Source organism: Megalobrama amblycephala, linkage group LG12 (assembly GCF_018812025.1).
Source record: "Megalobrama amblycephala isolate DHTTF-2021 linkage group LG12, ASM1881202v1, whole genome shotgun sequence".
Classification (NCBI taxonomy): domain Eukaryota; kingdom Metazoa; phylum Chordata; class Actinopteri; order Cypriniformes; family Xenocyprididae; genus Megalobrama; species Megalobrama amblycephala.
The window spans coordinates 7,399,132-7,414,735 of record NC_063055.1 but is presented as its reverse complement, the minus strand read 5'-3'; the positions used below and the strand labels follow the sequence as shown (position 1 = coordinate 7,414,735).

Sequence of the window (15,604 nt, the reverse complement as noted above, 5' to 3'; positions counted from 1 at the left end):
ATTATGTTTTCACAGGGACTATAAATGACCTGACAGCATGACTCAGTGGTTTGTGACCGGACAGAGTTCACATGCTGCCCACCCACTCTCAAACCCTTCTCCCCAGCCTCGCTAACAGAAAATACGCCCCATTCACACTCTCGTCCTCTTTGTTTCCTATTCATATCCATCTCTGTGAATATCTCCACAGCGCATGACATGCCAAAGCAGTGGGCTCCCGAGACTATGGCAAATTTGAACCTTTCAGCAGTTCACTAGTGAAGACAAATGGCCAGCGTGTTTAGGGGCCCTCGTGAGTGATCTGTATTAATGCCTGGCAGGGATTCAGCATGCTGCATATGCTAACTCCATTAGTGGGTCAGAACCTGGCTCTGTCTGAATCCCCTGCACATTGGGGGGGGGCTGGGAATAGGAAAGTTGCAGATGCGGCGCGCGTGTGCATGCAACAGCAGAAAGACGGCATATGTATGCACACATAAAAGACATAAACACTCCGTTTGCACATGTTTTCTGGATTTGAGCCTACGAATAACTGCACTTTGTGCTTGTGGTCCGTCTGTTGCCATTGATTCGCCACCCCATGATGCATTTGCTATTCAGTCATCTTTGCATAATATGAATACAGCAATTCTGTTACACAAATTCAATGCAATGTTATTGCAAATTGCAACATGCACAAATGCAGTCCCACTGCAATCTATTTTTAATGACATCTGAGAGATTTCTGTCCCTCCATTGATAGCCATGCAACTACCACTTTGATGCTTCAAAAATTTCATTAAAGCAGAACTAAGTAACTTTTTTTACCTTCATAAATAGTTTTCTAAGTCCTTACGATGGTTAATTGACTTGTAGTGGTGTGTTTGAGGCGTGCACTAACCCCCTCGGGCACGTCTACGCCAGAAAACAGCACTTGCAAGTTGAGTTGCACTGACCCGACACAATCTCGCCTCATGTTCACGTTCACGCGAGAGTGACAAAATGCTTTACGGTAATTCAAAAACAATGTATAAATTATGACTTTATAAGACAATTTCGAAAATTACCCACCTTCATTGAGATTTCTTGTACTGTATTTGCAAAACTACTGCGCTGGTGAGCGTTGTAGTCGTTGTAGTCCAGAGCTGCGCTTGGAGTATTTACGACAGTGTGATTCACTGAAGGAACCTGTAGGGGGAGCTTCGCAAATCTTACTGAGTTCCGCTTTAAGAGATTGTATAACTAATCCATGTAAATTGAACGGTTTAGTCCAAATTTAGTCCAAAAGAGACTTGATCCCTTTATATGATGAAGAGATTGAATTTAGGCTTATATTCACATATAAACATTCATCAACACACAAATTGTGTAACACCGTTGTGTTAAACGGAAGCTCAAGCACGTTTGCTTGATGTGCGAGAACCAATGAGATTCAGCACATTTACACAGCACATTTGAGCTTCCGTAAGAACCAATGAGGTTTGTTCTCATTACGCAGCTTGTTTGAGCTTCTGCATAAACCAATGAGGTTTGTTCTCGTGTGTCAAGCAAGTTCGGTTGAGCTTCTGAGAATTTTGACTAAACCGTTAGATTCATATAGATTAGTTTTATGATCTCTTTATGTTTTTTTTTAAGCATCAAAGTGGTAGTTGCGTGGACTGTCAATGGAGGGACAGAAATGTCTTAGATTTCATTCAAAATATCTTCATTTGTGTTTTGAAGATGAACAAAAGTCTTACGGGTTTGGAACAACATGAGGATGAGTAAACAATGACCATTTTTTCATTTTTGGGTGAACTATCACTTTAAGAAATTCATACAATGAATAGTCTTACAATGGTTAATCACACAGCTTTCTGGTATATGTAATTCTCATGGGTCTATCATGACAAAATATGATCAAACATTTTGTATAATGAGCACTAAACTGTAAATTTAAAAATTAATAAAATTGAATTAATAAAAAATGTATCATTGTAAGTGATCATGGTTTGGCTGATAAGAATGACAGCAATTTAAAACTAGCTGTATATTCTGACAAAAAAAAAAAAAAAAAAAATCTGTTTTTCAAGAAACATATAAATTGCTAATTTGTGACCCTGGACCACAAAACCAGTCATAAAGGTCAATTTTTTGAAATTGAGATTTACACATCATCTGAAAGCTGAGTAAATAATCTTTCCATTGATTTATGGTTTGTTAGGACAGGACAATATATGGGAGAGATACAACTATTTAAACATCTGGAATCTGAGGGTGCAAAAAAAAATATATATATATTGAGAAAATCGCATTTAAAGTTGTTCAAATGAAGTCCTTAGCAATGGATATTCACTCACAAAAATAATTTTTTGAATTATTTACGGTAGGAAATTTACAAAATATCTTCATGGAACATGATCTTTACTTAATATCCTAATGATTTTTGGCATAAAAGAAAAATCGATAATTTTGACCCATACAATGTATTGGCTATTGCTACAAATATACTTTTGCGACTTATGACTGGTTTTGTGGATCCAGAGTCACATTTTTCATTATAATACAATAGTTTTACCAGTGTTACCTTTTTTTGGAAAGCTCTCAAAGCTATGAAATAGACTTACATTACCTTATATTTCAGCCGTGCAGCTGCCATTGAGATGAATGGCTATGCTAATGGATAGCTTTCTCCAGATATTACAAGCAACCAATTTCCTTTGCTAGTTTCATTTTTTTCAAACCACTCTGTGGTCTTTTTCATCTAACATAATAAAATAATAAAACTTAAATCAATATTTCATGCCCCTTTATTTATTTATGGTAAGCAGTCATGTAATAAGTGATAATTTACAGTCATTCAAGCATTAGCACAAAATAAACCCCTTTAGAGTGATACAAGACCCCTCATCTTTGTGTCAATGTCCTGACCACACTATTGAAGATGATTGTGTGACAAGGACAAGTTTGTGCATTTTGAGTAAATGTTATGTGCATGTAACTCCAGCAAATATGTACATCTCTTTTGGCATTATTAACCATGTAAGGCCTGCTATTCGGACTAAGAGTAGGAAAAATCTCATATTTTAAGATGGAACAGTTTTAGGGAAAAAAATGCATTTTTTAATGTTTTGTATTATATTTGATACATCAGGCTTTTATGGCTCATATAATATGATATAGTGATAACATGAAGTTCATACTTGAGGACAAAAACACCTCATCAGAGGCCCAAACAAAAATATGCAATGACATTCTTAAGACCAAAAATCGAGATGAAATTTTGATAGCTTGTAATGTAAATATTTATAACATTACTTGAATAAAATGCATATAAATATCAGTTGTTATCTCCCAATAATGCATCTTAAGATATTTAAATGCTTTTTTTTAATGATCAAAACATACAATGCAATGCAATACAACAATGATTGAGCGATGTACAAACAAATGTTCCTCAAAAGCCACATTTTAACATGATGTATGGATAAAGTAAACCTGTTTCGAAGGATACTGATTTTTAGAAGGCAGCTGTCTGACTCAGATGGCGAATGGGAACATGGTTTGTAACATTAGCAACCAATACTAAATTTCTCCACCGATACCGATCCCCGATTATTCAGAGTGATATCTGCCGATACCGATAATGATACCGATACCGATAATTTGGGGGTTCTGCCTTTTATACCTTCTTTTAAAATAATGATAATTTCATTATAATTAATAATTAATCATTATATTTTTAATTATTACATTTTGAAAGAAATGCAAATAAAACCTTTATTCTCTCAATTTCATCAACTTGTTTCAGAGTAACTGGTATCAGTTATAAACAAACACATTACTCAAATTAATATTAACACATTAACTAAATTCTGAAGATTACATTAATATTTCTTAACTTTCTGAATGTTATTAATTCTTATAATTACTATTAATATTGAACATCAAACTGGTTTCTAAGCATTTTCTTTACACAAAGCCCAAATTCAGTGCATTTTCCTGCCCTCTTTTGATTGACAGGATATATTGGCCCTGACTATCAGCTGTTTTTAAACTATCGGCCGATAACCGATAGTGTGAAAAATTGCTTTTATCAGCCTATACCAATTATTGGCTGATATATCGGTGCATCTCTACTTATGTGTCTGACGTTGGAAAGAGCGATACCATTGTGCAGCGTTTAGCTCAGTAAGTTGACCGAGTGGATCTCTGAGCTCATGCAGGTGAGTAGAGGCGGGGCTAATTAGCATATTCATAGAGCCACGTATATTAAATGAAGCAAGGGTGTAGAGTGACTTTCAAGCTATTTTAAGGCATGAAGAAATTTTTTTTCATACCAATTTTTTTTTTTAAATATGTAACTTTGGTGATCAAAGATGAGTTTTAAGGGATAAAATTATTGACTACAGGGGGACTTTAAGTTTACTTTATAAAAGTCATTAAAGATTTTGATGTTGAAAGATGTAGATTATGTACAACAGAATTTTGATCATAATGAAAATATAGGGGCCTTAGATATTCATTCATCAAATATGATGCAGTAGGCTTTATTAGGCTAAAATGTATTAAGAATATAAATCAGCATAATACTGCTTTCTAGATATCACCATCAGCTATTGAATAACCCATATGGGTCAGAAACTGCAACATAATTTCATTTTTCACTGCTTTGTTAGGAAGTGCAACCTTCTTTATTCCAGGTCCACTGATTTATGAACCACCTGCTTCACTTGGTAATCATACTATCTTGCTAATTTCCTGCTAGACCTCACAATAACGACCATAACACTTTTCCAGATGCATATCGATATCTTTCTCCACCTAAGAATAGCTGTCACAAATCTGCTGAAAACTGCCTCTGCTGACACTGTAACAGTAGCATTCAGTCCACCATAAAGAGATTCATTTTTAAGGATGCACACGCTCACAAACAGACACACACACATCCTAAATGCAATCACCCACAAATGGACACTTATCCATAATCACCCACAGACGTAAAAATCTGTACACACGCACACAGACACATTTCAACTCAATACACACTCATATAAGTAAACAACTCCCATGCAAACTCCTCTCCGCTGTCAGACTAGATTATATGGTGCAGGAAACAGGGGCATGAAATCTGCGGCAGCTGCCCCAGGCTCAGAGACACAAGGCTGCAGGCATATACGCACACAGATTAGACACTCACACACATGCCTACACAACGACATACACACACTAACCAATGCAGTGTTAGCAAGTACACAGACACAAAAGAAGGATGGTCAGAACGAGAGAGGCGAATTCCATTGAAAAGTGAGCATCACTACACCAAACTCATTTCCAGAGCGCTTCAAGTGAGTCTCTTAGGTGGCTATGAAAAACAACACAAAGACATGCGACACTGCCACTTATTATGAATCCTTGATAACACAGCAGTAAAAATTACCTACAGCTGTAGCAAATCAAACTTTTTAAAATATTTCCTCTTCATGTAGCACTTGGTAAAAACAAATATGGGTAACACTTTATAATAAAGTATACAGTAATAAAGTATTTACAAATCTTTTGCAAACTATTAGTTTATAGTTCATTAATAGTTTATAAACTGTAGTTAAAGGGTTAGTTCACCCAAAAATGAAATTTCTGTCATTAATTACTCACCCTCATGTCATTCCAAATCCATAAGACCTTCATTCATCTTCAGCACACAAATTAAGATATTTTTGATGAAATCCTCGAGCTTTCTGGCCTCTGATAGACAGCAACATTATCACTTTCAAGGCCCAGAAAGGTAGTGAAGACATTGTTAAAATAGTCCATGTGACTATTTCGGTTCAACCTTGATGTTATGAAGTGACAAGAATTCTTTTTGTGCGCAAAAGACAAAAATACAACTTTATTCAACAATTTCTTCTCTTCCATGCCAGTCTCCTATGCTGTTCACATAGTAAACACAGTACGGTGCTTCCGTGTTAACATCCGAACGCCGACTCAGTATTGGTCGACGCTGTTCACGTGAGCATGCGTGTGCTGCTGATGCAGGAGCCGGCCAATAATGAGTCGGCGTTCTGACGAAAGAGAAGAAATTGTTGAATAAAGTTGTTATTTTTGTTTGTTTTTTGCACACTAAAACTATTCTCATCACATCATAACATTAAGGTTGAACCACTGTAGTCACGTGGACTATTTTAAAGATGTCTATACTACCTTTCTGGGTAGTATAAATTGAAGAGCAGTCCGCAGATCTCGCCCTCTGAACATGGGGACATCTCATACCACTGCTTGCTTTTCACTATCCGGGCTACAAACACAGACATAGACAAATTGGTACTAACGTTGCAGTCTATCAGAGGTCAGGAAGCTCTCGGATTTCATCAAAAATATCTTAATTTGTGTTAAGAAGATGAATGAAGATCTTATGGGTGTAGAACAACATGAGGGTGAGTAATTAATGACAGAAATTTCATTTTTGGGTGAACAAACCCTTTAATACATGTACATTAACAGACTAAGGCTATCTCCAAAGCTAAACATAACCACTTAAAAAATTATATAACATAATGCTATTATTATGAAAGTCATACAAATACTCATTTGGTCACGTTGTTAAAATATATCAGTTAGGATTATGGGTAGGGCATATAATATAAAGTTTGTACTGTATAAAAATCATTATTTATGGAAAACCAGCATGTGTGTGTGTGTGTGTGTGTGTGTGTGTGTGTGTGCTTACTGTATTTGTAAACATTTTAAGGAACACTGAATATGAATGCAATTAATGCAATTAAGGTTGGTTTAAACCACTTAATTAATGACATTTTCCGGTTTTCCATGACCTAATCTAAAGTGACAACTATTTATGGTTATTAAGTTGTTAACAAAGCATTATCTAACTCTTTATATATGATCTAATTAAACAATAACAGTTAATTACAGTGACAATTAATGAAGAACGCACTATTTGTATATAGTTTTATAATGTGTTAACTAAAGTTTATAAACTATTAATTAACTATAAAATAATAGTTTGCAAAGTACTTTGTTACTGTATACTTATAAAGTGTTACCCAAATATGAAGATATGAAAATATGTACAGGAAGGAATTTTTCCCCATTTAGGCCTTGAGTGCATGCGGCTGGTTTAAATACCAGGTAATATACTGTAGTAAATTAGCTCAGGTTTTAAAATGAATTGCACCATTATCATGTGATCATAAATGACACTTTGTGCACTTAGCTAACGGCCCTGTGGAAGGGCCCACTAAGAGTGTTTCCTATTTGCAGTGACCTGCAAATGTGCAAAAAAGCAATCTGGAAGAGAAAGAGTGAGAAAAGGAAAGAAGAAAGAATGAAGATACCATAGAAAAATTAAGATAATCTTAAATCAACATGAAATCTTAAGAAATAAACTAAGTGAAATAAGATATTCTACAGAAAAAAAAATGTGGGAAAGGACTTTTTATGCATCTTTTTATGCTTTTTATGATTTTATGCATCAGGAATTGATTGGATTGTAAAAAGTGGACGTTAAAAAGGATGGCGCAAGTTACTGTATTTTAATTTTTTTTTGGAATAACGTGCACTGATTAATTACGCACAATAAGATAAAGAATGTGCATCAAATAATAAGGTGAATTCTGATTTTATGTTGACTTTGAGTGAACACGCAAACACACAAAAAGCAAAGGCACGCATGCAAACATTGCAAATAAAGCCGTAAATATGCACACAGCGATGAACACTCACACCCTCAGTAACACATGAATGATTTCAGCTCTTCTGGCTGAATGGCGCAACCCCTCTAACCCGAGCAGAACCGCACTTGTTTAATATGCAGCCTCGCTTCCTCTCCATCTCTTTTTCTTTTCGAAAACACCCTCTAATTCAGCATAATTGCTCCTTGTCATTTTGTGCAAAGCAACTCAAAAAAACAGAATGACTCAAGACATTATGGGGCGGGAGCCTGCAGGGTCAGCACAGCCCAAACACCCCCTGAGCTCAGCACTTATGCCTGTGATGTACGCAACGCATTACAAACAACGAATCACACCACAGAGCCCAATTCATCTCCTGTACGGCCACTCACACAAGCAGGAGCCTGTCAAGATGAATTTTTGAAAAAAGGTGATTTTGCCCCCTGCACTTTTCTGACATTGCAACCCAATTTGAATGTAAATTCATGCAGAACACACAAAAAAAGAATGCAACAATTTGCTCAAGTGATTTAGGCAAACAACATTTTTTTTGCTGTTGTTATTGGTAAGAAATAAAGACAAATGCTATAGTGTACAGTTATGTCCAAGGGAAATGAACTTTTTATCATTTATTTGATTAAAAACACATTGAAAACAGTAATATTGTGAAATATTTTTACAATTTCAAATAGCAAATAGCTATGTCTATATATTTAAAAATGTAATTTATTCCTTTGAAGGCAAAGCCGAATTTTCAACATCATTAATCCAGTCTTCAGTGTCACATGATCCTTCAGAAATCATTCTAATATGCTGATTTAGTGCTCAAGAAACATTTCTCATTATTATCAATGTTATGTTTTGCTTCATTTTCAGCATTTATTCGAAATGGAAATCTTTTGTAACATTATAAATATTTTTACTGTCACTTTTGATCAATTTAATGCGCCCTTGCTGAATAAAAGTATTAATTTCTTCTTAAAAAAACCTTACTGGCCCTAAACTTTTGAACGGTATATGCTACATATACATATACATATACAGTAGTGGCCAAAACTGATGTCTGGCCTAGGAAAACTGACATCTTCACCCTTTATTTAAATATTAAAATGTTAACATTTTGTAGGCATATTGCATAGTTGTGCTTGGAGTCAATCGTTTTATTTGTGATAACGCAATGAAATATGCCAAATTGAGCAAACATTTTGGCCAGGCTACCATAAAAAAAAGGAATTACGAACACATGCAAAAACAAGAGAGAACCAACAAAATATTAATAATTGATTATGTTGTAGTCAATGTATGCTTTTTCCTGTGAGCTTTTTGTTTTTCTATGCATTCTGTTTTTTGTATTTAGTAAAATAAAACCAGTAAAAATAATACAAGTATAAGCTGTTTACCAACTAATTTTGTCAGATTAATACCTTAACTAAGTTTATTGTTTTGTTTTTCCTTCATATTTAAAATATTTAAAAAAAAATATTAAATATTGTCCTCATAATTTGATGGTTTAATCAAACTTGTAGGGTCATAAAAAACAAAAACAAATATCCCCTCCGGACATCACTTTTGACCACTACTGTATATAGTCTTTTTATTTTTGTACTACTTTTTATTACACTGCACACTGAAATACTTTATTCTGATTGGTCAATCGCTGCATTCTGCTATCAATTATTTTAGCACAAGAACCATTAAACTATAATTGACTGTTGTCCCAGTAGTTGCTCACATCACTCTGAGGTGTCTTTCTTCTCACATAATAAAATAATTCCAACTCAAGTGTCTGTTTACAGTGAAATATCATACAGTCAGGTGGCAATTATCACAAAAATAACCCCATTCAGGGTCATACGAGACCTCTACACATCGCCTTGTGTTCCTGATCACCCCATAAGGGTTTATTTTGCAATAATGATAGGCTGACTCTACATTAACCCTTACATAATAACTTTCATTAATACATAATGAGCAAACATTATTTACGGCTTAACAGATCAGTAGCTGAACTACAATACATTAAAATATAAATATATATGAATATTTAAGATGCCTAATGATGTTTCTATCTATCTGAATGCACATTAACTAATGATCTGTTAAGCATTATATAAAGAAATAATGTCGGTTAATGAAAGTCATTAGAACGTGTTATCCAATGAGCTGAAACACAGGTGGTATGAATGATGCAACATTGCGTCAACCAAGTGAAGAAATTAAATGTTACAGATATTTAGAACGTGTCTCACCGTGACGGTTTTAATGCGGCCGCCGCCTTTGGTGCAGGTCCATCCGGAGCGATTGAAGAGCAGTCCGCAGATCTCGCCCTCTGAACATGGGGACATCTCACACCACTGCTTGCTTTTCACTATTCGGGCTACAAACACAGACATTTTTTAAGCAACACTGCCTTAAAGGGATGGTTCAACCAAAAATTTAAATTCTGTCATCACTTACTCGCCATGAAGTTGTTCCAAACCTGTATTAATTTCTTTGTTCTGCTGAACACAAAGGAAGATATTTTGAAGAATATGGGTAACCAAACAGATGATGGACCCCATTGACTTCTATAGTATGGGGGAAAAAAATACTATGGAAGTCAATGGTCCCATCAACTGTTTGGTTACAAACATTCTTCAAAATATCTTTCTTTGTGTTCAGCAGACACACAAAAAATTTATACAGGTTTGGAACAACTTTAGGATGACAGAATTTTAATTTTTGGGTGAACTATCCCTTTAACTCTGTGATTCTTGGTTCAAATTTAGGTATAACATACAATAAAATAAATGTTAAATTCTTAAATTCAATATTGCTACAGAGCCCATAAAGGGGCATGGTGATGGAAAAAATATGAGATGGGAGGAAAAAATGTATTTGGATGGTTTTGCGTTTTCTCGCAAATGATTTGTGATCCCCCCCAAAACTTTGCGTTTGCTCACAAAAGTTTTGCATTCCCCGAGAAACTTTGCATTTCCTCACAAAAACTTGCATTTTTGAATAAATCTGTCATGAATCCAAAATTTTTGCGTTTGGCTACAAAGAACTCAAACATTTGTAAGTGAATGCAAAGTTTCTCTGAGCAACACAAAATTTGCGAGAGAACGCAAAAAACATTGACCTATAATTTTTTTCTCCAATCTCATATTTTTTTCTCCATCACCGTGTCCCTTTAGGGGCAACGTATAACAGAGTAACACTACTTCTATGCAAATAAATCAATGAACCCACTTTGTACATCAAATCACAACAAATCAATTTCAACTTATGCACAACACATTTCTGCATTAAAACAGGTGTTTAGGAAAGTGCTGTAGTGTAAAGAATAGTACATATGAGGGGCAACATTTTAAAAAAATGTATATTTTATGTAACAAATTTGATAAAACACCTAACTTTTAAAGCTGCATAACATGCTGAAAGGTCAAAGGCAATAACCAGTTCTTCAAAAAGGCTCAAATTCGAAATATTGCTTTTTAAATGGTTTCTTTAATTAAAAACTGGTAAAACTTTACAATACGGGTGCACTAATATACATAAATTCATGAACTAAGAACTAAGCCATACTATACTAGAATAAAAAACTAGACTTTAGTTGCTAATGCAGTAATCATTAATGAATGGCATAGTTCTTCATGAGACATACATTTACTCAAGATTATCTGAGAATTAGTTTAGCATGAATTAATGCATATTAGTGCACCCGTATTGTAATCTAAAAACCATTTCTTAAAAAAATGAAAATGTGCTTTGTGTTTGTTTAGATATCCTTGACAAGTCTCCAAATGTGGTATTTATATATTATTTAACAAAAACGAGTAAACATGAGAGGATTTGGAAATGACAATGTGTATATAACGTCTGTCGTATAACCCCATTTCTTCTTTTAATGGGTTTTTATGAAAGATTTTTGTTACTACAAACCTTTGAGATCCAACAGGCATCACAAAAAACCTCCCAACCTTTATATTCAACATAAAATATGGATTTGTGTATGAAAGTGGATTTGAGATTATGGCAAAGTCATGCATGTTTCAGTAAGCAGCCTGCAGGCCTTGATTCACTGCACACTTCATTATCTTCACGTTGTAGAACCGAAACCATCAAACAACTCAGAGAGAGCTACATCAGACATGTGTATGCACTGAGGCTCCCGCTTTCAGTTCTCTTGTTTGCTCTGTAGATCCATGTAAAATTCCATAAACCCCTGCTGTTCCTGCGCTTCAGACGCAGATCAACCAGTGTTCAGAAGGTGATGGGAACAAAACAGGTCAAAGAGGATGTAGAGCATCAGACAATCAGAAGATGGCTGCGTCTCGTCTGCACACCGGGAAAGAACAATAACAAATGAGATCCCTGTAATATCTCAGTTGATTCTCCAAGATAGCAATTTGCTTAAATCTCCTGCTTTTCAGATGTTTCTACTGAAAGAAATTTCCTAGTTATCTCTTTATATCTAGGGAATCAGAAAAGATCTCAAACTCAGCTCAGATTTGCCAGAATACCAAGGTCAATATGAGTCAACAACTGAAACATTTTTGTTTCTATTTTTATTTCCCTGAAGAAATGTTGTGAGAAATTCAACAAAGTTGATACTTAACGAAACTGAACATGGATGTGCACAGAATACATTCCCAGGATTTAGATTATCCTTAAATTCTACAAAATCCTCAATTTCATTAATATACCATCCCCGTGAGACCTCAGTTCCTTGATTACTCTGTCCATGCAATTTTCTGCGCACAAAGGCTCGGCTTCTTTTTAGAAATTTCCTGTCACCAGACGCTTAAGATATGTTTACAACCATTTTCTTGATCTGAAACACAGCAGGTCTTTCATGGCAGTTCTTATGAATATTGAGTGTGAAAGCGTTATCAAAGCTCCATCCCTGAATTTATCAAAGTAAAGTGGCGCTGCTGAAATGAAGGATTATGTCTTTAAAACGATCCGGAGCAAAAGCTGTGGATGGCCAAGCCAGCTCTACAGATCTCATCCAAGTCCTCCTGTCCCCGGGGGGCCGAAAACAATCAAATCCATCCCACATCACATAAACAAGCCTCCCTCTGAGGGACAGTATTCAAAAGCACAAATACAACTGGGCCATGAAGAAAGAAAACAAAGAGCGTTAAAGGAAATCAATGGGCTTAAATGAAGCTGGAATGCTTCAGCGAGGTATTTAGCGCACAGTCGGTCAGGGTGTCTGAGCCGCGATGCCTCATGCTGAGGAATGGCTATATTGAGGTAACGCTTGTGATTGCACACTCCAGTTGGAATTCTAGTTGAAAGAAGTACTGGGGTGTGTGGACTAGTTTTAACATAAGTGAGAAATTTCTGCTGAAAGCACACAGAGCACCTGAGCACTAGGCATGCTTTCTTTGGGCACGATCTTGGCCCAACATGTCAAATGAAAAACATCTTGCTATTGTACCAGATCCATGTGACAAGTAAAACTACTCATAATATTATTAGAACTGACTTATAATAAAACTTCAAACTCTGATAAGGAACTTGAGATCATACTAGATTCACAAACTGTACCATTACTGATCTGAACTAGAACTCATACTAGCACTGGTACTGTCTTTGAACTAGTACAGTGTATTGTTCATTGTAATCTTTTATCTAGAACAGATTTTAAATCTGTACTCATTCTAGAGGTAATATTAAGACTTTGAACTAGTACACATACTAGCACTAGCAGAGTATTAGTACGGATTTTTCATAGTAAATCTAGTACCATCTATGATCTAGAACAGATTTTAAATTAGGGGCCCTATTTTAACGATCTAAACGCAAAGTGTAAAGCGCACGGCGCAGGTGCACTCAGGGCGTGTCCAAATCCACTTTTGCTATTTTAACGACGGAAAAACGGTCCGTGCGCCGGGGCGCATTTTTGAAATGGGTTGTCCCTATTCTCTTAATGAGTAATGGGCGTAACGTTCAATAAACCAATCAGAGTGTCATCTCCCATTCCCTTTAAGAGCGAGATGCGCTCGAGCCATGGCGGATTGCTATTTACATGGCGGAATTTGTTGGCGGAAAAACTGAATGCTTTTCAAGCGAAGAAACCGATCTGCTCGTGCGTGAAGATAAAGCGCAAGCAGATCATCTACGGGACAAGCAGGAATCCACCAAAGCTTCCCGAGGTGAAGGCGGCGTGGGATGAATTAGCAGTGATTGTGTCCTCGTCTTCTGGCATCAGATGTTTTGCTGAAATTACCTGTTAAGTGGCCAGTCAATCTTTCAGTCGTCTGCATTGGATGCAGGCTTTCAAATAGCTCCGCGCGATGGGTCAGTTAATATATATATGTGTGTGTATTGGCACGATTGTTCAATTAATTAGCCAATTTCGTTCATCATTATAAGTAGTAATAGGCTGAATTGAAAATAGGTAGCCTAATTCTAATACACGCAATGACTATTCATCATTACATTTTCATATTTATGTAGCCTACACAATAATATTCTTTTACACTGTAATCCTTTTGTTTTTAATATTTGGCATGTTTGTGTGATGCACATCCCTGTGTGTAATAAGCTAAGTCAACGCGCACTGTGGACGCGCCCAGAGGCGCAGTTTCTACCAATGCGCTCTAACAAAAAAATATTGCGCCATTGACTTTAGACTTTAGACCAGGTTTGAGTTGGTCTATGGCGCAGTCTATTTTCAGCTCCTTAAAATAGCAATGCGCCGGCAATGCGCCTGAACACACACACTTTTTTAGACCATGGGTGCACTAACTGGCGCAAATGCATTTACTAATTTAAGGACGTGGCGCTGAACGGGAAAACGCGAATGGCGCCGGACACAAACTAGCAAACACACTTGCGCTGCGCCTTGCGGCGCATTGCGCCGGGTGTATTAAAGGGCCCTAGTACTTCCAGCACTAGTGTTGTCAAAAGTACTGACTTCGGTACCAAGTTGGTACTGAAACTTAAAAAATGTGATAATACCAGCATTTCCCCCTAGCATTTTGAGTGCTGTTGAGTGGATTCTTAAACCTCTGATTGGCCATTGTGTTCACAGACTCAACAGATATGTCTCTGATTGGCTATAATGATCAACACACAGGAACGTTTGAAAGTACAAGGAAGTGTTTGAAAGCGGGAGCGTTTAAAAAAACCGGCGTCTATCAGTGGACTGGTTTGCTGATAGACGCCTGCTTTCAAACACTCCCGTGTGTATTTGTGTAAGCATTCAGTGAAGAGCATCAAACATTTACAAAATGTTTTTGAAGCATTGATCATTGTAGCCAATCACAGACATCTGTTGAGTGTATGAACACAATGGCCAATCGGAAGTGTTTAAGAATCCGCTCAAAAGCGCTCAAAATGCTAGGGGGAAATGCTGGTATCGTCACATTTTTAAAATTTCAGTAGAGACTTGGTACCAAACACTACCTAGCACTAACACGAAGACTTTGAACTAGTACTCGTACTAGTACTGAACTTACACATTGCAAGACCTAGCACTAGATCTAGCTTTGCACTAATCCTGGAGCCTCATTTATAAAATATTCTGCAGAAACTATCCTAAATTTTATCTTACGATAATTTCTCCGATGTACATACATGTGATTCATAGAATGAACGTACACACAGAAAACGAGCGTACGCCTCTCTTTCAGATGTGAAATCTATAAATTGCAAATGATCTTGAACTTGTGCGCAGCTGAATGGTTTCAGTTCTCTGCGTTTTAAATGACACCTAATTAATGTAATTTACATATAAAAGATCACCAGTCATCCTCCAAATCCTTGGCGAGCTGCAAAAATAGCTTAGATTTCCAAAAACCTGCAGTAATCTGACCAGGAAAAGTGTGTATGTCTGCTCAGACCCTGACGTGGCTCTAAGCACTTTTCCACGTCAAAGACCATTTTAAAAAATATGAGCGTTGGCGTGGATTTAAGCGTACGCATGCTTTATAAATGAGGCCCCTAGTGCTAGTACTAGAAAT

The 15,604-nt window shown here is 36.3% G+C and overlaps 1 protein-coding gene across 2 annotated transcripts in view; it reads right to left on the bottom strand.

Annotated features, from left to right (window-relative positions):
* Window positions 1–15,604, bottom strand: part of tafa5l (TAFA chemokine like family member 5, like) — a 55,914-nt gene that overhangs the window by 16,232 nt on the left and 24,078 nt on the right. For both annotated transcript variants that reach the window (XM_048210588.1, XM_048210586.1), the window contains one exon: window positions 9,896–10,023. In XM_048210588.1, the coding sequence (XP_048066545.1) occupies window positions 9,896–10,023 (128 nt within the window). The remainder of the gene's footprint in view (window positions 1–9,895; window positions 10,024–15,604) is intronic.